Consider the following 26737-nt stretch of genomic DNA (forward strand, 5'->3'; position numbering starts at 1 on the left):
CGAGGGTGTTGCCACGATGCCTTGTATTTGTCCCTCTGGTGGAACAGCCTATTGGGAATGAGGAGTTCATGTTCTAGACATTTTGTCAGGAGTAGGGTACCGCTGGAATTAGATTTCCCTACCCCCTCTCTGCCAATCACGTCTCCCCAGAGGGCTGTGTCTTTGCCAACCCTGGCATTAAAATCACCCAGGAGGATCAGGGGACACGGGACAAGGATGTCTCGAGGTTGGAACAAAAACCCTCTTTAGCCTCATCCATTGCGTGGGGCGGGTATGCACTGACGACTGTGGCTGATTGGTTCCGAGATAGGGTGATACGGAGAGTCTTGAGGCTTTCGTTGACCCCACAGGGGGAGCCTTTGAGGTGGTCGACAGCGTATTCTAGACGGCAAAGCCGACTCCATGAAGGTGGCATTCTGCCTCTGGTTTCCCTTTCCAGAAGAAGGTGTAACCTCCACCATGTTCCTTCAACTGGCCTTCCCCTGCCCGCCAGGTCTCGTTTAGGGCGTCAATGTCAATGTCAAAACGTCTGAGTTCCCGGGCAACTATGGCGGTGCAGCGTTCCAGCCTGTTACTGTTGGGATTGTCCATGAGGGTTCTGATGTTCCAGGACCCGAACTTCATTCTGACGGAGTGGAAGATGCCTGTGCGTAAGTTCTTTTAACATGGGGTGGCCGCTGCACACCGGCAACCACACGGGCTTAGCTGAACAAAGTCTTGGTCCAGTGGCAAGATGGTCCAAGACAACTGGAGACCAGGCACAGCTCGATAAGCCTAATTGCCTACGGCGAAGTGTTGGCCGCAAGCTCGGCACCGGCTAGCGCCATTGATGTTAGGTGGCCCGAGGCTAGGTTGGGGGCCAGGCATTAAGAAAGTGACTTCTAAAGTTATTTTAAAAGATTAAAGGTTGATAAAGGTTCCCAATTTATTCCATAAGTTTCTAAGATATGTTAAAACATTTTAAGAAGTTTCTAAGAATTGTGAAAAATCTAAGATGTAAGTCAATAATAGATTATAAAAGTTTCCCCAATTTAAAAAGTTTCTAAAAGTTGTTAAAAGTCAAAGCTACAAGTTAATAATGGATGTTTAAAAGTATTTTGGTTGAGAGTTTAAAATGTAAGTTTTAAAAGTTCTCCTAAATTGTTTAATAAGTTTAAAAGTTGGCTAAAAGTTTAAAAATTTATTAAAAGTTGGTTGGGAGTATGAGACAAAGCCACGCCTCGGTCCCTTCAGCCGGTTCGGAGCCAAAGGGAAGCATTTATACTTTATTAATAAAGTGTTAATGAGCAAATAGCTATTTTTAACTTAATGTGCTTGTCTATTTATCTTTATGATGGATTAATTACATTTGTCTTACCTAGCACTATTCATCATTGAACTATAGAACGTTTATGACACAGAAGGAGGCCATTTGGCTCATCATGTGTGTGTCAGCTGAAAAAGAACTATCCAGCCTAATATCACTTCCCAGCACTTGGTCCATAGCCCTGTAAGTAGGTTACAGCACTTCAAGTGCATATCTAAGTACTTTTTAAATGTGGTGAGGGTTTCTGCCTCTACCACCCTTTTGGGCAGTGAGTTCCAGACTGTCACCACCTTCTGGGTGAAAAAATTCTCCTCAACTCCCCTCTAAACTTTCTTCCAATTGCTTTAACTCAATGCATCCCAGTTAAGGGAAATAGGTCCTTCCTATCGACTCCATCTAGGCCCCTCATAATTTTGTACACCTCAATAAGATCTCCCCTCAGTCTCCTCTGTTCCAAAGAAAACTGTCATGTATTCAACCAGCATTGTAACCCATGTATAAACTGACAAGTTGTACACTGTGAGAACAATGACCACTAGGTGGTGAACTTTTGGGAGACACTCCTAACCTGGACCTTCAGGTATAAAAGGGGAAGCTCCACCCACCTTCATCACTTGAGTGCTATGGAATAAAGGACAGGTCACAGACTGACCTTCTCTCAAGCATGGGCCTCATGTGCAATTATACTGTATAGTAAGGACGTATCAAAAACAACCCCAGCCTATCCAATCTTTCCTCATACCTAAAATTCTCCAGTCCTAACAACATCCTCATAAATCTCCTCTTTACCCTCTCTAGTGCAATCACATCTTTTCTGGAGTGTGTTGACCAGAACTGCACGCAGTACTCTAGCTGTGGTCTAACTAGTGTTTTATACTGTTCAAGCATAACCTCCCTACTCTTACATTCTATATGACTCAGCTAATAAAGGCAAGTATTCCGTATTCCTTCTTAACCACCTTATCTGCCCGGCCTGCTACCTTCAAGAATCTGTGGACATGCACTTCAAGGACCCTTTGTTTCTCTACACTTCTCGGTATCCTACTATTTATTGTGTATTCCCTTGTCTTGTTAGCCCTCCCCAAATGCATTACCTCATACTTCTATGGATTAACTTCCATTTATCACTGTTCTGTCCACCTGACCAGTCCCCAGATATCTTCCTCACTATCAGCCACAAGGCCAATTTTTATATCATCTGCAAACTTCTTAATGATGCCTCCTACATTCAAGTCTAAATCATTGATATATGCCCCAAAAAGCAAGGGACCTAGTAATGGGTCGTGCGGATCCCCACTGGTAACAGGCTTGCAGTCACAAAAACATCCGTCAACCATTACCCTTTGCATCCTGCCTCTGAGCCAATTTTGGATCTAACTTGCCACTTTGCCTTGGATCCCATCGGCTTTTACCATTCTACCATGTGGGACCTTGTCAAAGACCTTGCTAAAATCCATATACACTACATCAAATGCACTACCCTCATCGACCCGCCTTGTTACCTCCTCAAAAATTCAGTCAAGTTAGTCACACACAACCTTCCCTTAACAAATCCATGCTAACTGTCCTTGATTAATCCGTGCCTTTCTAAATGATGATTATTACTGTCCCTCGGAATTTTTTCCAATAATTTAGGTTGGGCTGACTGGCCTGTATTTACTCGGCCTATCCCTTTTTAAATAACAGCACGATGTTAGCAGTCTTCCAGTCTTCCGGCACCTGAAGCCAGAGGATTGGAAAATGATGGTCAGAGCCTTCGCTATTTCCTCCCTTGTTTCTCGGAACAGCCTGGGTTACATTTCATCTGGGCCTGGTGATTTATCTACTTTCAAAGATGCTAACCCCCCTTAATATTTCCACTCTCACTATGTTTATCTCATCTAATAATTCACATTCCTCCTTAACTACAATATTTGCATCATCCCTCTTTATTATGAAGACAAACACAAAGTATTCATTAAGACCTATACCCACGTCATCCGCCTCCACACACAGATTACCTTTTTCGTCTCTAATAGGCCCTAATCTTTCTTTCGTTATCCTCTTGTTCCTTATATATTTATAAAACATCTTTGCGTTTTCCTTGATTTTACTTGTTAATATTTTTTATGCCCTCTCTTTCCTAATTTCATTTTTAATTTCACCCCTGCATTTTCTAGGCTTTCTGCAGTATTTAGCTCTCGGTATCTGACATAAGGACATAAGGACATAAGAAATAGGAACAGAAATAGACCATCTGGCCCCTTGAGCCTGCTCTGCCATTCAATAAGATCATGGCTAATCTGATATTGGCCTCAACTCCACTTCTCTGCCTGCTCCCCATAACCCTTGACTCTCTTATCATTCAAAAATCTGTCTATCTCTATCTATCTCCACCTTAAATATATTCAATGACCCAGCCTCCACAGCTCTCTGGGGCAGAGAATTCCAAAGATTCAAGACCCTCTGAGAGAAGAAATTTCTCTTCATTTCCATTTTAAATGGGTGATCCCTTATTCTGAAACTATGCCCCCCTAGTTCTAGATTCCCCCATCCTCTCTTCCCTTTTTTTCCTTATCCTATCCCGTATGGCCCTTGACATCCAGGAGGCTCTAGATTTGGGAGTCCCACCCTTTTTCTTTGTGGGAACATCTCAGCTCTGAACCTTCACTAGCTCCTCCTTGAATGCCTCCCACTGCTCTGACACTGATTTATTTTCAAGTAGCTATTTCCAGTCCACTTTCGATAAATTACATCGCAGCTTAGTAAAAATGGCCTTTCCCCAATTGAAAACTTTTGACTCCTGGTCTATCTTTGTCCTTTTCCATAACTACCCTAAATCTAACTGAATTATGATCACTACCATCAAAATGGTCTCCCATTGTTACCCCTTCCACCTGCCCAGCTTCATTCCCTAAAACTAAGTCCAGAACCGCCCCCTGTCTTGGTGGGCTTGCTACGTTCTGGCTAAAAAAGTTCTCTTGAATGCATTTTAAGAATTCTGCGCCCTCTATACCTTTTACATTGAGTCTATCCCAGTTAATAATAGGATAGTTGAAATCCCCTACTATTACTGCCATTCTGGAGAAAGCAAACCAATTACCACGAAATAGATAGATGGATGTACAAACACGAAATTCAAATGAAGCTTTTATAAGGATGGTGAACAATCCCCCAAAAATGTGAGAAATTATAATAAAACTATAAAAATGGCTTGCTTAAATAATATATTAGCATCTTAAACAAAAGAACCTTATTTTAAATGGAAGTTTTGAAGAAGGAACACCAGGGGGCAGCATTGTTTGACTAGGCTTGCTGCAGTGCAGATTTTATATAGGATAATGAAAGACATTCGATCTCCCCGAGTAGCACCAAATTATATAATAAACAATAAAATGTATTAAGAAAAACTTAGTTTTTAATCAACTTGCGCAGTTTTGTTTACACAGTGGAATGTGAGCCGTTCGTTACCGCTAAACATTGATTGTTGGGTTTAATCATTAATACTGTGGTTTTGTTCACAATACAAATGCAATTGCTTTCCTGATAATGAACGTCTGTGGGTGCTTAAGCACTTTTGAGATGTAAAAGCCCTTCTTGGCCATTTCTGAATGTGTGCTGTAAATATACAGGCTCCAGTCTTGCAGTTCTTTGTTCATGTTGGTTTCTGACAGAGCGGCGGCGTGAACCAATCCTTTTAGTCTCGGGGTGAGGATATTATTTTGTTCATTATTATTTAGGAGGTGTCGCCACAGAACTGATTGGGGGTGCCTGTGCCGTTTAAAAGGGATAAGAGTACTGAAATGGTGCTTTGTTCCGGACAGTGATACTGAACCAGAGGTTTTGGAGGCACCTACTGTTGGAAATAGTTGGATGATAAACACAAATGGGGGGGACCTTGGCTGCGACGTTTGTAAATGAATTTGGGAAAGTTTTGTTAACGAGAAGCATTGCTAGCGAGAATGGGCCAGACTCAATGGGCCCGTCACATTGTAACAGGACCCGCTACATTGGAGCGCTGAAACTTTGTTACACACACCGACCCCTTGAAATTCTCAAAACGGATTTGGGAAATGATAATGTTGTTCGGCAGCCATTGCCCTCTCCCCCGGAGTGAAGTTGGGCTCTTGCTCGGGTTGGGCGGTGCAGGCGCAGGACCTGGGATTTGTCAGATTCACATGGCAGTGTGCTTTGACGTCAGGGGTGTAATTGCGAGGGGTGCAGCGGGGCTGTGCGAGCGCTGGCTGCATTCGCGGACTGGAAGGCGCACCGCACCGGAGCGGCGGGGCTCGCAGTCACCACCGTGCGGAGCCAAGTTGCCCCCCGCTCAATCTCAGCGTCGCATTTTACATCGCAATCTCCCGTGAAATCTGGATTGGTTTGAGGTGCGTTCTGGTTTGGGGTTGTGTGGTTTTTTTTGTTGTTGTTCTGCTTTGGGGAAGTGACTATTAACCCGATATTGTACGGTCGGGTTTTTTTTGTGTGTTGTATGGAAGAACCGATGTGCTCGCACTGAGAGAACTGCAGGCGTTTGCTGCAGAAATGGAAGATTTGAAATGTTGTGCAGAGCTGTGAGATGTAAGATGTTAAATTGATACAAGGAGGAGCCTTATCATTTACTATCTCCTTATTTTGTATCGACCGTGCAGATACCACGTTAATAGGTGTTGGGGACGATGTTTGCAACGACTATTCTCGTAGGGTTCTCACTTTAGCACAATTTCACCGTATTGACATTTTCACAATGGCCCCTTGCTGCTGAATAGCGAGGGGCTATGTTCAGTAAAACATCGGAAATAATTCGATATTTTTTTTGGGGGGGAGGCAATTCCATCAACACGCGAAGTGATTCGATATTAGTGGAGGGAATCGAGTGATGTACAGGTACCATGTGCCATCCAGCAAGAATGGAGACCAAGTGTGTGTGTGTGTGTGTGGATCAGATGCAGTGTTTTGCCCGCTGTGTGCTCACACATGCAGCAGCGACACGGGCCTTTAGTTCGGGTCACACACCACTGGAGCAAGGCTGGGGATCCTGTCCCTCTGCCAGCGCCACATCGGGCGCTGATGGCTCCATCAGCCTTCAACTGGACGTCTGTCGGAGGAGAGCCCCCGTTTGAAATATGTGTGCCACTTGTCTGCTCCACAGTAGGTGCCATTTAGCATCTTTCATTCTGCCAGGGGAATGAGATGGGCTCATTGTTGAGCTATTTTGATGGGGCTTTCAGCTGTCGCTGCTAATTTTACACACGCCAGTTTATACCGATGTGACATTGCATAGCTATCTCGCTGGCAATGATTTCTGGGCTCAGTTTCGGATTGAAATCTGTTTTTCTCTGGGAAATATCAATAATGGGCGCGCGCGCTCAATGTATTTAAGGATTTCCTTGTGTTTTTTTTGAACATTTACGAGCATTTGTTCAGGATATTAATACCACCTTCTTAGAATTTGTAATTGTTTAAATCTCTTCGGTTTTCGCATTTCCGATACTATAATGCAGAAAAATGGCGTTTAAAAACTGCAGCTTAATGGAATATATTATGATTGGTGTCTAATGTAGTCATGTTTTAACCCTTTTGACTCTGGATTTTTCGTAGAATTATACAACACGCGGAGGCCATTCGGCCTCTCCTGTCTGTGCCACCTTTTTTGAAAGAGCTATTCCATTAGTCCCACTCCCCTGCTCTTTTCCCCTTACCTTCAAATTTTTCCTTTTCGAGTATTCACCCAATTCCTTTTCAAAAGTAGCTCTTTCAGGTAGTGCATTCCAGATCATCATAACTGCATTTTAAACTAACTTTGCTCTATGTCGGGACAACTTCCACCTCGTCCAACATGAACGAGGGCAAGTAGGCCAAACAAACTATTCATAAATTGAGACACATTGACCTCACATTCTTTTTATAAAGAAGACTTGTGTAAGACTTGTGCAATTGTCACCGTGACAAGGTTTGCTTCTGAGGTGAGAGAGATGGATTTATTGTTTTCATTTTTAGCAATAACAGCAAAATGTCTCCATTAGATCCCAAGCATCAACTGTGAGGAAAGCAATTTGTTTGGTTTTAACTTTTTCACTCCCTCTGCATCAGGATGCACTAGTAATACTGATCTTTAACGTGTCTTTAAGCAGCAATGAGCCACTTGACTCCCATACATTGAAAACCCCCAATAATCCAGTGAAGTGCGTAGTCCTGCTGAAAATGTATCAATGACAGCACTGAAAAGCCTGCTTTCGTGATAAAGGTCATGACAGTAAATGCAGCAAATGTAGTGTGCATCAGCCGAGGCTCAGGGGGTAGCACTCTCCTCTGTATCAGGCTCTGTGTTCAAGTCTCACTCCAGATACTTGAGTGCATAAGGCTATGCTAACACTCCAGTGCAGTACTGAGGGAGTGCAGCACTCCCATCAGAGGTGCCGTCTTTCGGATGAGAATTTAAACCAAGTCTGCTCTCTCAAGTGGACGTAAAAGATCTCAACACTATTTTGAAGAGCAAGGGAGTTATCCCTGGTGTCCTGGCCAATATTTATCCCTCAATCAACATCACTGAAACAAATTATCTGGTCATTATCACATTGCTGTTTGTGGGACCTTGCTGAGTTTCCTACATTACAACAGTGACTGGCTGTAAAGCATTTTGGGACGTCCTGAAAGGCGCTATATAAATGCAGGTCTTTATTTTTTTTTTCATTGCGAGTAGTGTCAGTCTTGGCTTGAGTCAGATATGGGTTCCAGTCCCACTCCAAAGATACGAGCACCTAAACCTAAATAAAGACTACCTACTGACACCTCCACGATATCGCCCGCCTCCACCCCTGCCTCAACCCGTCTGTTGCTGAAACCCTCATCCATGCTTTTGTTACCTCCAGACTTGACTATTCCAACAGCTCATCCAAAACTCTGTTGCCGTATCTTATCTCTCACCTGTTTACCCATTACCCTTGTGCTCGCTGCCCTACTTTGGCTTTTGGTCCACCAATGCCTCAATTTTAAAGTTCTCATCTTCATGTTAAAATCACTCCAAGGCCTCACTCCTCCCTATCTCTGTAACCTCCTCCAAGAAACTCTGCATTCCTCCAACTCTGGCCTTTTGTGCATCCTCCACTTCCTATGTTTCACCACTGGTGGCCATGCCTTCAGCCATCTAACCCTTTAGTTCTGGAATTTGCTCTGCAAACGTGTTCACCTCTCCACCTCTCCTCTCCTTTAAGATACTGCTTAAAACCTACCTCCTTGACCAAGCATTTGGTAACCTGTCCTGTCCTAATGTCTCCTTCTTTGGCTCGGTATCAATTTCCTTTTCTGATTACGCTCTTTGGGATATTTTTACTACATTAAAGGTGCTATATAAATGCAAGTTGCTGTTGATGTCCAGTGCAGTACTGAATGAGCAGATATGAGATCCAGTGGAACATTTTGAAGAGCAATGAGTATGCCCAGTGTCTTAGCCAACCTATCTCACTCAAATAAAAGAAATTATTTGGTTATTTATCCTAGTGTTGCTTGTGGGATCTTGTGCATAAGTTAGCTGTTGCAATTGCCTGCATTACTGCAAAAAGTACCTAATTGGCTGTGATGTACTTTGGGATGTCCTGAGGATATGAAAGGTGCTATGTAAGTTCATATTTCGGGATGGGGAGAAGGAGGGGAATGGTGTATCGATGCCACCCCTCTCCCAGCTACATAAGATGAAGCATGGTAATATGAAAACTATCTCCATGATTCTGAGGACCTGGCAGAAATACAAAACACCAGTAGCAACTGCAATAGGTCACAGGCACAGGAGAAGCATCTCTCCATGAATATCTTATGAATGTGCCAGCCACTCCTATGTACACTGAGGCAAAGTTTCCAAGATGTATTTGCACCCTACTTTATTGCCATTGGAGAAAGGATACAGGCAGGTGTGCAGAGGACTAGAAGCTATATGTATGCGTGGGGATTCTGAAGCCTTCTAGATGCCAAATATGCTGTGGTCACGCAGATCAGTAGACATTGAGATGCCCTCAAACAGTAGCATGCAGGTAACAAAAGTACACTCATGTCAGTTCTACGCCATTACATAGCCTTGCACAAATGACAATAAGTGCTGGCTCTGAAAGTACTGAACCCAGCGCGAGTATGTCAATAGGAACTTCTGGCATGATGCAGCTCGATACAGGACTTTCTGTACTGCCTGCTGCTCTGCAGTTGGTTATTAGTCAATCAATACTACTAAATTTGGAGAAGGGCTTGAGGCACATTCAAACCCATTACAGATGTTCACGACAATTTAGTTATAAATGGAGGATCAAAGCTTTTTAACTGTGTACACTGCTAGTGCTGCACAAAATAACTTCAACATAATTTAGTCTACTGTTCGTTCATTGTTCAGAAAATAAAGCATCTGTTGTCCAAAAGCAAAACAAACAAATATGCGTATGCAGCATTAACTAAATGGGGATAGGAAATAAAAGTTCCATTCAGCTGCAGAGCAAAGTGGAAGAGCTGGGTAATGAGGCTGTTGTGCATCATTTATTGCCCATCACTAGTTGCCCTTGAGTAGGTGGTGGTGAGCTGCCGCTTTGAACCACAGCAGTCCATGTGGTGAAGGTGCTCCCACAATGCTTGCAGGTAGCGAGTTCCAGGATTTTGACCCAGCAGCAATGAAGGAACAGCAATATATGTCCAAGTAACTATGGTGTGTGACTTGGAGGGGATCTTGAATGTGTTCCCAACAAATATCTGCTCAAAGTCTAGTAGTATCTGTTCTCTACTAGATAATGGGAGCTGTGCAGAGAAATCAGCTGTGGTTACCCTAACACACAGCTCATCTCTCCAAGGATCCAGATATCCATCCTTCCATCTTTTTCAGAAAGCTATGTCATGTTTGATTCTCTGATTAAAAGCATTACGCATTCCCCATGTATCTTTTGCACTGGAATTATGCATAATTTCTTAGTGTTTGCATATTATTTGTATGTGGTTTGAATGTTAGTCTTCCCTATTTGGGTATGCTATACGTCAGTGAATACCTGAATGGCTGTATTTATATAGTCAGTTTGTCTGATAAGTTGGGGAAGCCAGCAATTTGTGTTCCAATATGCTGTTGCTGCTTCTGGCTCTCCTTGAGGTATGTGTAGGAATCTAGGATTTGGTAACATCCTGAATAGAATGGTACACAGCTATGGTGAATGGAGTTGAGGTACAGATCAGCTAGGATCTAATTGAATGGTGGAACAGGCTTGAGGGGCTGAATGGCCTACTATTCCTATTTCCTTAAAGCAGTTAATGTGAGATGTCTCATGTGTCACAATAGTTCAAGGCAATGGTGAATTTCACTACCACTGGTAATACAGTGTGGATGGTTGATTTTCCCCATATGTTTATGGACCAGATGGCACAGCTTCTCGAGTGAGCTTGAGTATTTAAAGCATTGCTCCTTAGTCATGGCAAGTTAACTGATTCTATTGATAAGTATATCTCTAACGCCCTTTTCTCCTGGACCTCCTCCAATATACTGCCAGCCCACTCCCCCCACTCTCCATAGGAGTAGGCCATTCAGTCCCCAAGTCTGTTCCATCATTCAATTAGATCATAGTTGACATGTATCTTAACACCATCTACCCACCTTGGTTCCATATCCCTTAATACTTTTTTTGAAATTTGAAATTTTTAATTGACCCAGCCTCAACAGCTTTTTGGAGGGAGAATTCCAGACTTCCACTACCCTTTGTGTGAAGCAGTGCTTCCCGACATTGCCCCTGAACAGCTCTAATTTTAAGGTTATTTAAAATTACAAAGGGATTTAATAGATGTAGAGAAGATGTCCTTTGTCTTCTCCCACCACAGGAAATAGTTTCACTCTATCTACCCTATCAACTCCTTTTAATCATCTTTAAACACCTCAATTAGATCATCCCTTAATTTTCTATACTCCAGAGAATATAAGCCTAGTCAATGCAACCTATATCCTCATAATTTAACCCTTTTAGCCCAGGTATCATTCTGGTGACTCTGCCTTGCACCCACTCTAAAGTCAATATTACATAGAATTTACAGCAGTGAAACAGGCCGTTCAGCCTAGCTGGTCTCTGCCGGTGTTTATGCTCCACATGTGCCTCCTCCCACCCTACTTCATCAAACTCAATCAGCATTTTATTCCTTTCTCCCTCATGTGCTTATCTAGCTTTCCGTTAAACACATCTATGCTATTCGACTCACCTACATATGGTAGCAAGTTTCACATTTTAACCACACTCTGTTAAATCCAATAGGAAATTCAGGAGAAATTTCTTTATTAGTGAATATCTTGTATTTATGTCCTCTAGTTTTGGACTCCCCCCACAAATGGAAACATCTACCCTATCAGATCCCTTCATTATCTTAAAGACCTCTATTAGGTCACTCCTCGGCCTTCTCTTTTCTAGAGAAAAATGGCCTCCTGTGGTGTGGTGCCCAGAACTGAACACAGTACTCTAAATGGGGTCTAACCAGAGTTTTATATAACTGTAGCATAACCTCCACTCCTTTGTGTTCCAGGCCCCTTGAGATTCCATTAGCCTTTGTAATTGATTTTTGTACATGTCCACTTGCTTTTAGCGGGTTTTGTCATGCAGTTGTGTTGTGTGCTGTTACTGCTGGCCTGTAACTTGGATGGAGTTTGTTGAATTGATTCTCCTCACTAATGCCATGATGACCTGGAGTTTTAAAAACTTCCCTTTGACTGTGCTGTCACAGCTACCGAATGCTCTGAGTTCCTCTTCAGAGGCATTCAGCATAGCCTTTAATAATCTCCAGATTATTTTTTCATGCTGTTTTTTGAAGGCTGCAAATATTCCGAGCAGGCCTAAATGCACATTCCTGAAAATAGGACATACAAACAAACCATGGCTTGGACTGAATAGAATTATGGCATATACAACTGAAATATTGGGGTCTGGTGTTGAGGAAAATTAAACCACACACAGCCAAATTGGCTATAGATTGGGTTTAATTAGTTCTCAATTACAATACACTGTTGTTTTGGGGTCGATACGAATAGCATATACAGAGAATGATTATGTAACTACCCAATGATACCTGATAGTTACCTGTGGATCAACAACTAGCCTTTTTAACAAAGATCTCAGCTTTTGTGTCATGAACATTTGAGAGAACTTTTTAAAATAAATATGTTATAGATTCCATGTGATGTTTTTGAGTTACTAACCTTGGAAACCAGTATACATGATAAGTTAATTATAGGCTTCCAGCTTCAGTGCCGCCTTGTATCGCTGATGTGGCTTTTGTACTTGTCGTATTCTCAAACAAATTACACTCGTCATTTAAACTGTGGCTCCACAGCCACCACAAAAGTTAATCTTCAAGTATTAAACCTCTTGAACCTCACCTCCTATGAAAAATGATTTTATATAACAACGAGTGCTTCAGATCAGACACATAATCATCGCTATATAGCTCTAAATCCTCTACTGTGGAATACAGGTCGTCAATCTGATACATGTAGTCATTCCAATGATAGGACTCGTCACAAGCCTGACTGACACAACAGCTTCTGTGAAAGTTATCCCCCCCCATCCAATATTATTTTTCTTTCTTTCCTCCTTTCTCTGTTCTGCTGAAGGCTCTTGTTGGGCTACAGTAATACAGATGATTGCAAGCCTCTTCCTGGTCTACCACACCATGTCCTTGCATCAGATTTTGAAATCCTGAGATTTTTAAGAAACTTGCCGTGCAAATATCTAGAAATGAAAATTCAAGCAAATGTATGAAGACCATTTTGTGCAATAAAGAATTGCAAGTCTGATACATTTTGCAACTAAATAGCTACCTGATTTATTGTTAAATGGTTGATTATTCTTTAAGTATTTCCATTGTAATTGCAATAATTTGCAAATAGCTTGATTTGTTTAACTTGCAGCATTTTCCACTTCTGATCAACTTGTTAATTTATGCAGAATTAAAGTGATAAAAAGGCAAATTGCTTCCTCTGCAATAGAGTAAACATTGCACTTCATTGTTGGTTTAGATTCATTTACTTTGGTGTGTGAAATGTTAGCAATGGTAGAAATTACCTTTGCAGTTGAAATGGAAACAGTTCTGTAGGACACTGGGCAGATTTTGCACCTCTTGGATCTTAAGGAAACTTGGGCGGAAGGAACTCACACCTGTAATGGAGGCTGCCTGAGTTTCTGCCCATTAAATGAGCAGAAAATCAGCTAGGCTCTATTATAGGTGTGCGCACAACTTTCCTCTCAGCCCAGCTGATATTTTACACCTGAAGCACAAGAGGAAAATCTACCTTTTAATTCTACCTTGTTTTGATCAATTGGAAGTAGCAATTTCATTGATAGTATGTTGCACACACAAGAAATTACATTTCCTGTGTATAAATCAGACTTGATCCTGTAGCCTTTTGTAGAGCATTAATCAAGCAGAGATTCCTACCTCTAATTTTAAAATGTCTACTCTTGCTCCATTATTCTTCCTGTTTTAATGACTCGCAATGATTCTTCACCATTGTACAAGATGTCACTATAAAATTAAAGGTATTAATCTCTCATGTGCAATGTCCTGCTTTCAGTATAACGAATTATATTCCCATAAAATAAATGGAGTTGAGGGTTATTCCAGTGAGCATTGTTTAGAATGCCTTTGTTTGAATCTGTTTCAACAACTAAGGAATAGCAGAGTTGTCCAATTCAAAAGTTGGCTCTTCACAAATAATGCACACTGTGCAAACCAGCAAAACCTTACATTTGCAGCTTTCACTTGATCATAAAAGAAAATACTGTGCCATGCAGTCATGCTTAGAATTGATTGTGTGCCTTTTCCCCTATTTCTTTTCCAGAATTTACTTGGGCAATATGAAAACACTTTCAGCTGCTTCATTCATTCTTCTCTCGGTGATTAATTATGGATCATCTCAGAACTCCAGCAATTCTATTCCAGACAGAGGCTGCGGATTAAACCTCCTTCCTCACTACCTGAACCTGTGCAGTCTGGATGTAATCTGGGGAATAGTTGTGGAGGCGGTAGCAGGTGCAGGAGTGCTAACTGCATTCTTATTGATGCTGATTCTTCTGGTGAAGTTACCGTTCATTAAAGACAAAGAAAAGAAAAGTCCCTTGGGAATCCAGTTCCTGTTCTTGTTTGGCACACTTGGGTTGTTTGGACTGTCGTTTGCGTTTATTATACCAGAAGATGAAAGAACATGTCCCACAAGAAGATTCTTATGGGGAGTTCTGTTTGCGCTTTGCTTTTCATGCTTGCTGGCGCAGGCATGGAGACTACGTCAGCTGGTTCAGCATGGCAAAGGCCCATCTGGATGGCTGTTGGCTGGCATTGCAGTCTGTCTCATGTTAGTTCAAGTTATAATTGCAGTGGAATGGTTGATCCTAACTATTGTCAGAGATCAAAAATCTGCTTGCAAATATGAGCAGATGGACTTTGTCATGGCATCAATTTATGTTATGTTCCTGATGGCTGTTACCTTTTTGCTTTCCTTCTTGACCTTGTGTGGAAAGTTCAAGAAATGGAAGAAGAATGGAGCCGGCATTATTCTAACCATGTTCTTTTCCATCTTGATTTGGGTTGCATGGATTGCCATGTACCTCTACGGCAACGGAGAACTGAAAAAACGACCTTTGTGGGATGACCCTGCTCTCTCCATTGCACTAGTTTCTAATGGATGGGTGTTTCTCATTTTCCATGCTATCCCAGAAGTCCATTGTTCAATTGTCCCATCAAAACAAAACACACCAGATTACTTTGATGCAGTTCAGCCAAGAATACGCGAGACTAACTTTGAAGAAGAATTGCAACTTCCACGTACTTACATGGAAAATAAGGCTTTCTCTTTGGATGAATCCGGGGCAGGTAAGCACAAACTTTGGTACTTGTGCCAATGTTTGATTCATTGACAAACATTGTTGAGCTTGGGTTTGTTCTTGCAGTATTATTTTCCTCCTATTCTTTCCTACACCCCTTCTTCCCCAACCAAAAGGAAATGCATGGTTTACAGTGTAACACATTTGGATAACAGAACTTGACTCAGTCCATTATTACTGCAAGAAATTAAGAGGTCTGGGTACTATTGAATGTCTCTTCGAAGTAGTAGTTAGCAAGGACTGTATAAGCTTATTAACCAGAAAATATTTTTGGTCTTAAAATATTAATTAATATAAGCCATCATAGTTGGTTCCTATTGATTCAGTGGCACTTTGGCTAGAAAGATTTTTCTAGGCTATACTTTTTCTACTTGTATTTAAATGCACAAGGCAAAACACGTAAATGTTCAAACTTGGAATTTGGTTGTTGTATTATTCTGGTTTTATAGTACTGTGCAAACTTTTCTCTCTCCTCTCTTTTCCCACCCCACCACATAGCTTATAAATCTGGATTTCGCAATGGGAGTGTGGGACATAGACCCAACATTCAACTTCGGAGCAATGTTTACCAACCCACTGAAATGGCAGTTGTACTTAATGGGGGAAATGTAAGTTTTAAAATAAATCAATTTATTGAACCTTTAAATTTTACACACTCTCCTACAGTATTTTGACTTCTGTTAGAAAACTTTAAAGTTCTAAATGTTGTGGAGGGAGAGCTGGAGAAATTATACTAGTTTATAAGTTGATCTAAAAGGATATTGACAATATTCATCTTTTGCAGTTAAGTAGATTGCTATAAAAGTATTTTCGTAATTCCAATATTTGGACAATTATTGGGTAAAAGCAAATTCTTAAAAGGAAAACTGACGCTTTGAAATAGGTTAGATTATATCTATATAATGTGCAACTTTTTAATGGAAGTTATAATCACATCAAATTTTGCAGATGTTGTTGCCCTTTAAAATCCTGATGTCCTTCAATGATCATTTGAGCCTTCACCATCAGAGAGGGAATTAAACTAAGCAGCTATTTTATAGGCGCTCAAATTAGTATCTATATAAAGTCTCTGGCCTTCTCCAACTGCCAACTGAGCTGAGTTACAGATTGTGGAATCTTGGTGTCCTACTCTACCTGAGCTCAGCTTCCTCCCCCACATCCAATAGTTTTTGTATAGATAAAGTTGACTACTCGGTCATTTTTTTATTTGGCAAGCCCATGGAGTAAATGCTTGACTTCTAAAGATCCTGGGTAATTTACTCCTAATCGAATTCAACTTCTCTGCCATTAAGAATTTTTATTTAAAATCTCATGGAGAGGGTAAATGGACTAAACTTACTAAAATGAGTAAATTAATTTATTGAGCAGTTTGGAAATTTTAACATGGCATTTTTGGATTGTGAAAGGCAAGCTGTAGTGGTATTTGTATTCTGTACAAAATGCTTATAGTTACTTTTCAGAGGAGTGGATATCTTCCCTTTATCATGTATATAACCAATATATTGCGCCAGATTTTGCTGTAGCAGGGCATCTACCCCTGCACCTTTTTAGCTCAAAAAACTTTTGCCCACGAAGTTGCTGAATGTGTGAGATGATAAGTCGGGAAATTGTGTTGGGGAAATTGATGGGATTGAAAGTCAATAAATCCCCAGGGCCTGATGGACTGCATCCCAGAGTACTTAAGGAGGTGGCCTTGGAAATAGCGGATGCATTGACAGTCATTTTCCAACATTCCATAGACTCTGGATCAGTTCCTATCGAGTGGAGGGTAGCCAATGTAACCCCACTTTTTAAAAAAGGAGGGAGAGAGAAAACAGGGAATTAGAGACCGGTCAGCCTGACATCAGTAGTGGGTAAAATGATGGAATCAATTATTAAGGATGTCATAGCAGCGCATTTGGAAAGAGGTGACATGATAGGTCCAAGTCAGCATGGATTTGTGAAAGGGAAATCATGCTTGACAAATCTTCTGGAATTTTTTGAGGATGTTTCCAGTAGAGTGGACAAGGGAGAACCAGTTGATATGGTATATTTGGCCGAATGGCCTACTCCTGCACCTATTTTCTATGTTTCTATAATGGCACAGAGAGGAAAACAGGGATCTGGGACCCCAGTTAACAGAGCAAGCAGCAGGATATCTCCTTAACCAGTGAGATTTAAGGATTGGGAAATAAACAGCAGAAGGATTAAGAAGGAGGGCGAATTAAAGTGGGAGAATTCAATATCAAATCAGGTACAGAAAGAGAAAAAATATTGGATTAAGAGAGACAAAGGAAAAGTAAGAAAAAACCATTTAAAATTTGACATTTGTAAAATCTCCCCGAAACATTCAAAATCTGAATGAGTCTCCACACTTGTAATAGCTAATTTTCAGTGCCAGAGAGGTTAATTGGCAGTAATTAATAATAATCACATTGTTAATGCATTGCACTTGTAAATACTAGCCCTAAATATCTGGTGGATTTAATTCATATCTTCCGTGCAAATTCAGCAACTTCATGATATTTAATGGTCAATGGTGAGACAGACAGTAAAATTTCATTTTCGCAAAGCTCACAGCAGAGCGACGCAGCTTTGACAGCAACTTTAGGATATTTGCGCATCTATTCCTCGCCTGAAGCTGCTGCACCATTGATGCATAAATAATGGCGCGTGCCATTCGCCTCACTGTTATTTTGACAGCAAAATCTCGCCCAGTGTGTTTCAATATTTGTTTGCAGATATTATCTTTAACCGCATTTATGCAACTGTATGAGACTATTCATTCAACTGTCAATTAAACTACCTCTATTAATTAAAATGAGTGCAAAAATTATAATCAATGCTAAATTGAGATTTCCAACCATCTGTTGTATATTGTAACTATAATTTGGATACAAGAATTACTACCATTTTTTTTAAAATTGGGACCACTTACCAAAATTAACTTCAGACTACTACCCATAATTGTTCACTTATTTTTCAGATCCCATCTGCTCCTCCAAGTTATGCAGGAAGACACCTTTGGTGAAGGCTATAAACTGTTTGTCAGAAGCAAATTCCAGCAGTTCAGTGGACAAAAATCAATACATGATGAAGCTCGTGGTAGTAACACAAGTAGGAGCTGCTTTGGAGCCCAATTAAATGGGAATTTATTCTAAACTGATAATTTTTTATAGGATGTACAGTGAAGCTTGTAGGGTGTACATACAAAGTACTTTTTCTTTTAAAGCCACAAGTCTTTAGATGAAAACAGCACCAGAACGATACTGAAGAGAATGTTTGTGGCTCTGGAGCATTTTTGTGTTGATGTACATATAAGGATTGCATTACATTTAATAAATTATGGCAATGTGTAACTTTCAATATTGCTTCGTTTCTGCAAAACCATTATCTAGTAGATAATTCATTGAAACTCCCTGGAGGAGATGGGGATAATTGTTTATCTTTGATATGGTTTTATTGCAGTGTCCGTAATGTATGTAATTAGTGGAGAAGAATTAATTGCAACAGATCAGTAACTTTGGTAGTTTTAATTGTTTGGGCATTCCATATTATCCAACAGAAAAGCCGTAATGTAAATTGGTGTGGTAATTTACGGCTCTTTCAAATGTAGTTTGTTCTAGACATGACTAAACAGTAATGATTTTCTTTTGCAATGAAGATTCAGTTTGTGGTGCATGTGTACTGTATACTGAAAGCAAGTGAGATATGAAAGTTTTAATAATTAAAACACTAGTATGCTTTGTATGCAATAAGTTTTGTTAATGCCATACCTGTAGTTAAAATAGTGGAACAAAAATTGCTAGTAAAGTGCAGATTTTTTAAGCTTGTTTAAACTACTTCATTTATCCACCTTTTTAAAAACTTTACCTTTGTAAATTGTCAACATGCCAAACAAGTTGAAGAAAGTCCCATTTGGTTCATCAAATGGCAAAATCCCATTTCTGTGTACTGTAAAAAAAATTTTAAATCTCCTAAGATTGCACAGTATACATGCCTGTGGCTTTAAACTCCTTGATTGGAAGTACATTGCTCTGTTTCAGCTTTATAGATATGATTCACAGAAACCAAGTATTTTTTTGTAGTTTGCTCTTTCACAATACTACAAAGCCTGATATTTTAGCTTAATGCCTGTCTTTGGTACAACAGCAGATTTTATTTATAACTAAACTACTGCTCAATCTTTTGACAAGTCTATTAAACATTGTGCTTTTTCTAAAACCAATTCCATAAAATGTTTGCGCATACACACCGTGTTTTTACAAGGGTATCTAATGAAGACAATCAATCTGTGCAAATTCTAGATTTTGTATATATAATATATATATGTGTGTGTGTGTGTGTGTGTGTGATATAGACACATCACATGTTGACAGAATATAAAGCATGTGCAAAAGTTTTATTTTCTAAATGCTATTAAAATAAATAACATTACTATATTTACTTAGTGTCAAATCTTCTATTGTTTGATTTGAAATGCAAAACAAAATTTAATACAGACTAATTTTCATTTGAGAACAAAAGGCAATTAAGTGCAAGCTTCTCTAATTTTCAGCATTGTCCCATATGCGGTGGGTGTTGAAACTTCAGCAGACACTTCTTCAGAAGGGCTGGGTGAGGACTCTTCAACTTCCTCCATTTTCCGTCCAACTACATATAAAATAAAACAAGTGGATCAGCCATAATTTCTGTGGAATAAAGTTTTATATCAAATATCGACTAGTTAGTAAAGATTATGGTTTCTGCATTTGTTTAATATTTTCCATTATGAGTAAAAGAACAAAAGAGAAAAATTGTCCACTACTTTGCAAGTTTAAATCCTGAAACCGATCACCATTCCACCTAGCTGATTTCAGAACTTCTTATTCGGAGCACAAGGATATCATCAGATCATCAGTGGAGCAAACTGCATGTCAATCTATAACTCATTGAGAGGTAAATGGCTGCAGCTGTATTTTTGCTCAAGCTGAAATTTCGCTCAATAATGCATTGTAGTGGTCAGGCCTATTAATGTAGCAGATAAGAATCAATGGTTTCACCATAATTGCTTTGCTTTATCAGGTTGCAAGCACTGTTTGAGCTGAAATAAATAAATGGTCACAAGTTGTCTTTTGTTTGTTTATACTGAGAACTCAAAAATGATTCTTCGTATGAGCAGGTAATTTCTGGAAGGACATAACCATTTTTAAACAGTGGAAGGAGGTACTGAATAAAAACACTGCATTTATTTTATTAACCAAAATATTTTGCTTCAATACACCGAACACTGTTGCAGAGCTGTTCTATAAGAAAGGAAAATTGCTGGAACACTCGAGAGTAAGTGCTTGACCTTCTCATCTGAATCTTCCACTGCCACACTTGCATGCCAGGTATAATGGCTAGGCTAAGGTATAACACATAGCTTATTAAAATTGGCAGACTTATGAGGTTGTAATTCCAGACAGTTTGACAACAAGAAATTCAAATGTTTTATGCAGGTCAATAAAACCCTGAATTACTTCCTTAAATTTATTACCTGTACTTTTACACAATATCTTGCATCACAATGTAGCACAAGGCTTTTGAGCTGTGGGTTGCTTAAAAAAAACTTTGTAATTATATTAATGTTCTCCAGTTTCAGCATTCTGCGTATAAACTATTAATGCATTACAGTGAAAATGTGCAAATTTAATGTATACTTAATTTTTTATTCATTCATGGGATATGGGTGTTATTGCCCATCTCTAATTGCCCTTGAGAAGATGGTGGTAATCCACCTTCTTGAACTGCTGCAGTCCGTGAGATGAAGGTACCCCCACAGTGCTGTTGGAGGCAGTTCCAGGATTTTGACCAAGCAACAGTGAAGGAACAGTGATATATTTCCAAGTCAGGATGGTGTGTGACCTGGAGGGGAACTTGGAGGTGATGGTGCTCCCATGTGCCTGCTGTCCTTGTCCTTCTAGGTGGTAGTGGTCACGAGATTGGGAGGTGCTGTTGAAGCCTTGGCGAGTTAGAAACATAGAAATAGGTGCAGGAGTAGACCATTCGGCCCTTCGAGCCTGCACTACCATTCAATATGATCGTGCAACTTCAGTACCCCATTCCTGCTTTCTCTCCATACCCCTTGATTCCTTTAGCCGTAAGGGCCACATCTAACTCTCTTTTGAATATATCTAACGAACTGGCCTCAACAACTTTCTGTGGTAGAGAATTCCAAAGGTTCACAATTCTCTGAGTGAAGAAGTTTCTCCTCATCTCGGTCCTAAATGGCTTACCCCTTATCCTTAGACTGTGACCCCTGGTTCTGGACTTCCCCAACATCGGGAACATTCTTCCTGCACCTAACCTGTCCAATCCTGTCAGAATTTTATTGTTTCTATGAGATCCCCTCTCATTCTTCTGAATTCCAGTGAATATAAGCCTAGTCGTTCCAGTCTGTCTTCATATGTCAGTCCTGCCATCCCGGGAATCAGTCTGGTGAACCTTCGCTGCACTCCCTCAATAGCAAGAATATCCTTCCTCAGATTAGGAGACCAATATTCAAGGCCTCACCAAGGCCCTGTACAATTGCAGTAAGTCCTCCCTGCTCCTATACTCAAATCCTCTCGCTATGAAGACCAACATGCCATTTGCATTGTTCACCGCTTGCTGTACCTGCATGCCAACTTTCAATGACAGATATACCATGACACCCAGGTCTCGTTGCACCTCCCCTTGTCCTAATTTGTCACAGTCCATTCAGATAATATTCTGCCTTCCTGTTTTTGCCACCAAAGTGAATAACCTCACATTTATCTACATTATACTGCATCTGCCATGTATTTGCCCATTCACCTAACCTGTCCAAGTCACCCTGCAGCCTCTTAGCATCCTCCTCACAGCTCACACTGCCACCCAGCTTAGTGTCATCTGCAAACTTGGAGATATTACATAGAAACATAGAAAATAGGTGCAGGAGTAGGCCATTCGGCCCTTCGAGCCTGCACCGCTATTCAATGAGTTCATGGCTGAACATGCAACTTCAGTACCCCATTCCTGCTTTCTCGCCATACCCCTTGATCCCCCGAGTAGTAAGGACTACATCTAACTCCTTTTTGAATATATTTAGTGAATTGACCTCAACAACTTTCTGTGGTAGAGAATTCCCACAGGTTCACCACTCTCTGGGTGAAGAAGTTTCTCCTCATCTCGGTCCTAAATGGCTTACCCCTTATCCTTAGATTGTGACCCCTGGTTCTGGACTTCCCCAACATTGGGAACATTCTTCCTGCATCTAACCTGTCTAAACCCGTCAGAATTTTAAACATTTCTATGAGATCCCCTCTCATTCTTCTGAACTCCAGTGAATACAAGCCCAGTTGATCCAGTCTTTCTTGATATGTCAGTCCCGCCATCCCGGGAATCAGGCTGGTGAAACTTCGCTGCACTCCCTCAATAGCAAAAATGTCCTTCCTCAAGTTAGGAGACCAATACTGTACACAATACTCCAGGTGTGGCCTCACCAAGACCCTTTACAACTGTAGTAACACCTCCCTGTCCCTGTACTCAAATCCCCTCGCTATGAAGGCCAACATGCCATTTGCTTTCTTAACCGCCTGCTGTACCTGCATGCCAACCTTCAATGATTGATGTACCATGACACCCAGGTCTTGTTGCACCTCCCCTTTTCTTAATCTGTCACCATTCAGATAATAGTCTGTCTCTCTGTTTTTATCACCAAAGTGGATAACTTCACATTTATCCACATTATACTTCATCTGCCATGCATTTGCCCACTCACCTAACCTATCCAAGTCACTCTGTAGCCTCATAGCATCCTCCTCGCAGCTCACACTGCCACCCAACTTAGTGTCATCCGCAAATTTGGAGATACTACATTTAATCCCCTCGTCTAAATCATTAATGTACAATGTAAACAGCTGGGGCCGCAGCACAGAACCTTGCGGTACACCACTAGTCACTCCTTGCTATTCTGAAAAGTACCCATTTACTCCTACTCTTTGCTTCCTGTCTGCCAACCAGTTCTCAATCCACATCAGCACACTACCCCCAATCCCATGTACTTTAACTTTGCACATTAATCTCTTGTGTGGGACTTTGTCGAAAACCTTCTGAAAGTCCAAATGCACCACATCAACTGGCTCTCCCTTGTCCACTCTACTGGAAACATCCTCAAAAAATTCCAGAAAATTTGCAAGCATGATTTCCCTTTCATAAATCCATGCTGACTTGGACCAGAAACTGGACCAGGCACATAAATATTGTGGCTACAAGAGCAAGTCAGAGGTTGAGTATTCTGCTTTTCAAATGCACTGCTATTACATCTTTAATAATTGATTCCAACATTTTCCCCATTCCCGATGCCAGGCTAACCGGTCAATAATTCCCTTTTCTCTTCCCTCTTTTTTTAAAAGTGGGGTTACATTAGCTACCCTTCAGTCCACAGGAACTGATCCAGAGTCTATAGAATGTTGGAAAATGATCACCAATGCATCCACTATTTCTTGGGCCACTTCCTTAAGTACACTGGGATGCAGACTATCAGGCCCTGGGGATTTATCGACTTTCAATCCCATCAATTTCCCTAACGCAATTTCCTGACTAATAAGGATTTCCTCCAGTTCCTCCTTCTCGCTAGACCTTCGGTCCCCTAGTATTTCCGCAAGGTTATTTGTGTCTTCCTTGGTGAAGACAGAACCAAAGTATTTGTTCAATTGGTCTACCATTTCTTTGTTCCCCATTATAAATTCACCTGATTCTGACTGCAAGGGACCTACATTTGTCTTCACTAATCTTTTTCTCTTCACATATCTATAGTTGTTGCAGTGCATCTTGTAGACACACTGCAGCCAAGGTACGCTGGTGATGGAGGGAATGACTGTTTAAGGTGGTGGATGGAGTGCCAATCAAGCAGGCTGCTTTGTCCTAGATGGTGTTGAGCTTCTTTAGTGTTGTTGGAGGTACACTCATCCAGAAAAGTAGAGAGTATTCCATCACAATCCTGACTTGTGCCTTGTAGATGGTGGAAAGGCTTTGGGGAGTCAGGAGGTGAGATACTCACTGCAGAATACTCAACCTCTGACTTGCTCTTGTAGCCACAATATTTATGTGCCTGGTCCAGTTTCTGGTAAATGGTAACCCCCCGCCCCAGGATGTTGATAGGTGGGGATTCGGCAATGGTAATCTCGTTGAACGTCATGGGGCGGTGGTTAGACTCTCTCATTGGAGACAATAGTTTATTATTACATTTCTGCATTAATAAGCCTCATGCAAGTTGTATTTACAGATGCTGAAGAGTGCCTAACCTCAGCACCCCCTGTTTAAACAGTGTATAGATGTCACTGATTCACAGTATCAATCACAGCACATATTAAAAACCAAGGGACACTTTCACTGCGAGTGAAGTTATCCCTGTGATCTTTGTGTTTTATTATTTTCATCAATGGTAGGTTCTAAACTGTATATTTTCATTTTCTCATCTCGATCCATTTCAGTGATGCTAGAAATTAAAATTGAGAAGTTTTCTGTTGTCGGTGCTTGCATTCTAGGACTGTCTTTTTTCTCAACCACTCACCGTAATAAAGTAATACGGCAAAGGTAACTGAGTCTTAAGTTTTAAAATGTAATGCATGGAACAACCTTACTGAAGAAAAATATTTTGTTTAGGCAAAGGGGTGATTGTTAACTTATTTATTTACCAATTAATGTATTTAATTCCCCAGTTAGGAATTGCATGACTCAGCAGCAACACCTTTGACACACAATCAAAGCTAAGCTACAACTATTACAGGTTAGCACCTTAACTAGTAGACAGTCCCTTGTAATATACAATTGGAGTGGTGGGTGCAAATGCAAATGAGTTGATCAAAATATTGGAAGTCATGGCACAGAGACCATAATGCATTGTGGGGGTGTTCAGAGCAAAGGGCCATAATCGTAAAATTGGAGCTAGGATGTTCAGGGGTAATGTCAGGAAGAACTTCTTCATACAAAGGGTAGTGGAAATCTGGAACTCTCTTACCCCAAAAAGCTCTTGAGGCTGGGGGTCAGTTAAGCATTTCAAAACTGAGATTGAGAGATATTTGTTAGGCAAGAGTATTAAGGGTTATGGAACCAAGGCAGGTAGATGGTGTTAAGATACAGATCATTGAATGGTGAAACAGGCTCAAGGGGCTGAATTCTTATGTTATCATAAGGCAGATACTGATGGAGGGTGGCAATTTTCAACACAGGAACACAAACTCAATCACAATGTTTGACAGCTGGAACTTTGCTGTGTGCTAATTGATTGTTGTGTTTTCCTACAAAACAACAGTGGCTACAGTTCATTGGCTGGGAAGTCTTGAGGATGAAAATGGCATGATCCAAGATCTTTCATTTCTATTTCTGACACACTGATAGAAAACAGTTAGTGACTGTTTTCCCAGATCATAAAATAGAAATCACCATTATTGTCAAAATGAGGCATTCTGTCTATTACATTTTCAAATTACAGAAGGACATTAATAAACTTGCAGAATGGGCATATAATTAGCAAATTAAGTTCAACCCTGATAACTGTGAGGTATTACATTTTGGTAGGAAGAATACAAAGGTCATATTACTTGGAGGGTGAGAGTCTAGGTGGGGTAGACAAATACACATTGCTAAAAGTTATGATGCAGGTTAGCAAGGCCGTTATAAAAAAAAAAGCAAACCAAGCACTAGGGTTTATTTGTAGAGGTATAGAATTGAAAAGTAAGGAAGTTGTGCTAAACCCTGTATCGTACCTTGGTTAGACTACACTTCGAGTGCTGCGTACAATTCTACAGTTCCGGTTGCCATATTATAAAGAGGCACTGGAGAGGGTGCAGAGAAGATTTACAAGGATGATACCAGAAATGCGACAGTATACATATCAGGAAAGGATGAACAGGTTGGGTCTCTTTTCTCTTGAAAAATGAAGGCTGAGGGGTGATCTAATAGAGGTCTTTAAAATTATGAAAGGTTTTGATAGAGTGGATACAGAGAGAATGTTTCCGCCTGTAAGAAGATCATCAGAGACCATCAATATAAGATAGTCACCAAGAATACCAATAGGGAATTCAGAAGAAAATTCTTTACCCAAAGAGTGGTGAGAATGTGGAACTCGTTACCACGGAGTGGTTGAAATAGTATAGATGCATTTAAGGGGAGGCTGGACAAGCACATGAGGGAGAAGGGAATAGAGGGGTACGTTGATAGATTTAGACGAGGAAAGGCCCTGGAGGAGGCTCAGGTGGAGCATAAACGCCGGCATACACTGGTTGGGCTAAATGGCCTGTTTCTATGCCATATATCCTATGTAATTTTGCACATGTGGATAAGCCAGTTTTGTGCAAAATTTAACACTAGGAAAAATCACTTCCGAATTTACTCTATATCATTAAATATCCGTGAATGTGCTAGAACACATACCCTTTTTGATGGAAGAAAATTGCAAAGCTTTTGTCAAAAAGGTGCAAATAGATATTAGACAACAATGATTAATCAAAACTATAGAAATGTTATTGCTTAAAGTACAGTAGTGGCAATTCAATCATAAACTATTCAGCAAAGCAGACATTTATTTATAATAGAAAATAATTTCCTCTCATTTCTC

General features: G+C 40.6%; 2 protein-coding genes across 4 annotated transcripts in view; one reads left to right on the forward strand and one right to left on the reverse strand.

The window, feature by feature from the left end:
* Positions 1–5514: 5514 nt before the first annotated feature.
* gprc5ba (G protein-coupled receptor, class C, group 5, member Ba) lies at positions 5515–19577 on the forward strand. Its single transcript, XM_070900906.1, has 4 exons — positions 5515–5670; positions 14118–15145; positions 15655–15764; positions 18122–19577. Exons 2-4 carry the CDS (start codon positions 14134–14136, stop codon positions 18164–18166), a joined length of 1167 nt encoding a protein of 388 aa, XP_070757007.1. The 5' UTR covers positions 5515–5670; positions 14118–14133; the 3' UTR covers positions 18167–19577.
* Positions 19528–26737, reverse strand: part of iqck (IQ motif containing K) — a 285097-nt gene continuing 277887 nt past the window's right edge. For all 3 annotated transcript variants that reach the window (XM_070900905.1, XM_070900904.1, XM_070900903.1), the window contains one exon: positions 19528–19788. In XM_070900905.1, coding sequence (XP_070757006.1) covers positions 19690–19788 — 99 coding nt within the window. In that variant the 3' untranslated portion in view covers positions 19528–19689. The remainder of the gene's footprint in view (positions 19789–26737) is intronic.

The sequence above is a fragment of the Pristiophorus japonicus genome, chromosome 15, assembly GCF_044704955.1.
Source record: "Pristiophorus japonicus isolate sPriJap1 chromosome 15, sPriJap1.hap1, whole genome shotgun sequence".
In the NCBI taxonomy this organism is placed as follows: domain Eukaryota; kingdom Metazoa; phylum Chordata; class Chondrichthyes; family Pristiophoridae; genus Pristiophorus; species Pristiophorus japonicus.

What these genes read in the sequence shown, in the direction of transcription:
- gprc5ba (XM_070900906.1), top strand. Translation starts at nt 14,134, where the DNA reads ATGAAAACACTTTCAGCTGCTTCATTCATTCTTCTCTCGGTGATTAAT. An exon ending in TTTGGATGAATCCGGGGCAG is followed by an intron (nt 15,146 to 15,654) that starts GTAAGCACAAAC and finishes CCCACCACATAG; the next exon opens with CTTATAAATCTGGATTTCGC. An exon ending in TTGTACTTAATGGGGGAAAT is followed by an intron (nt 15,765 to 18,121) that starts GTAAGTTTTAAA and finishes CTTATTTTTCAG; the next exon opens with ATCCCATCTGCTCCTCCAAG.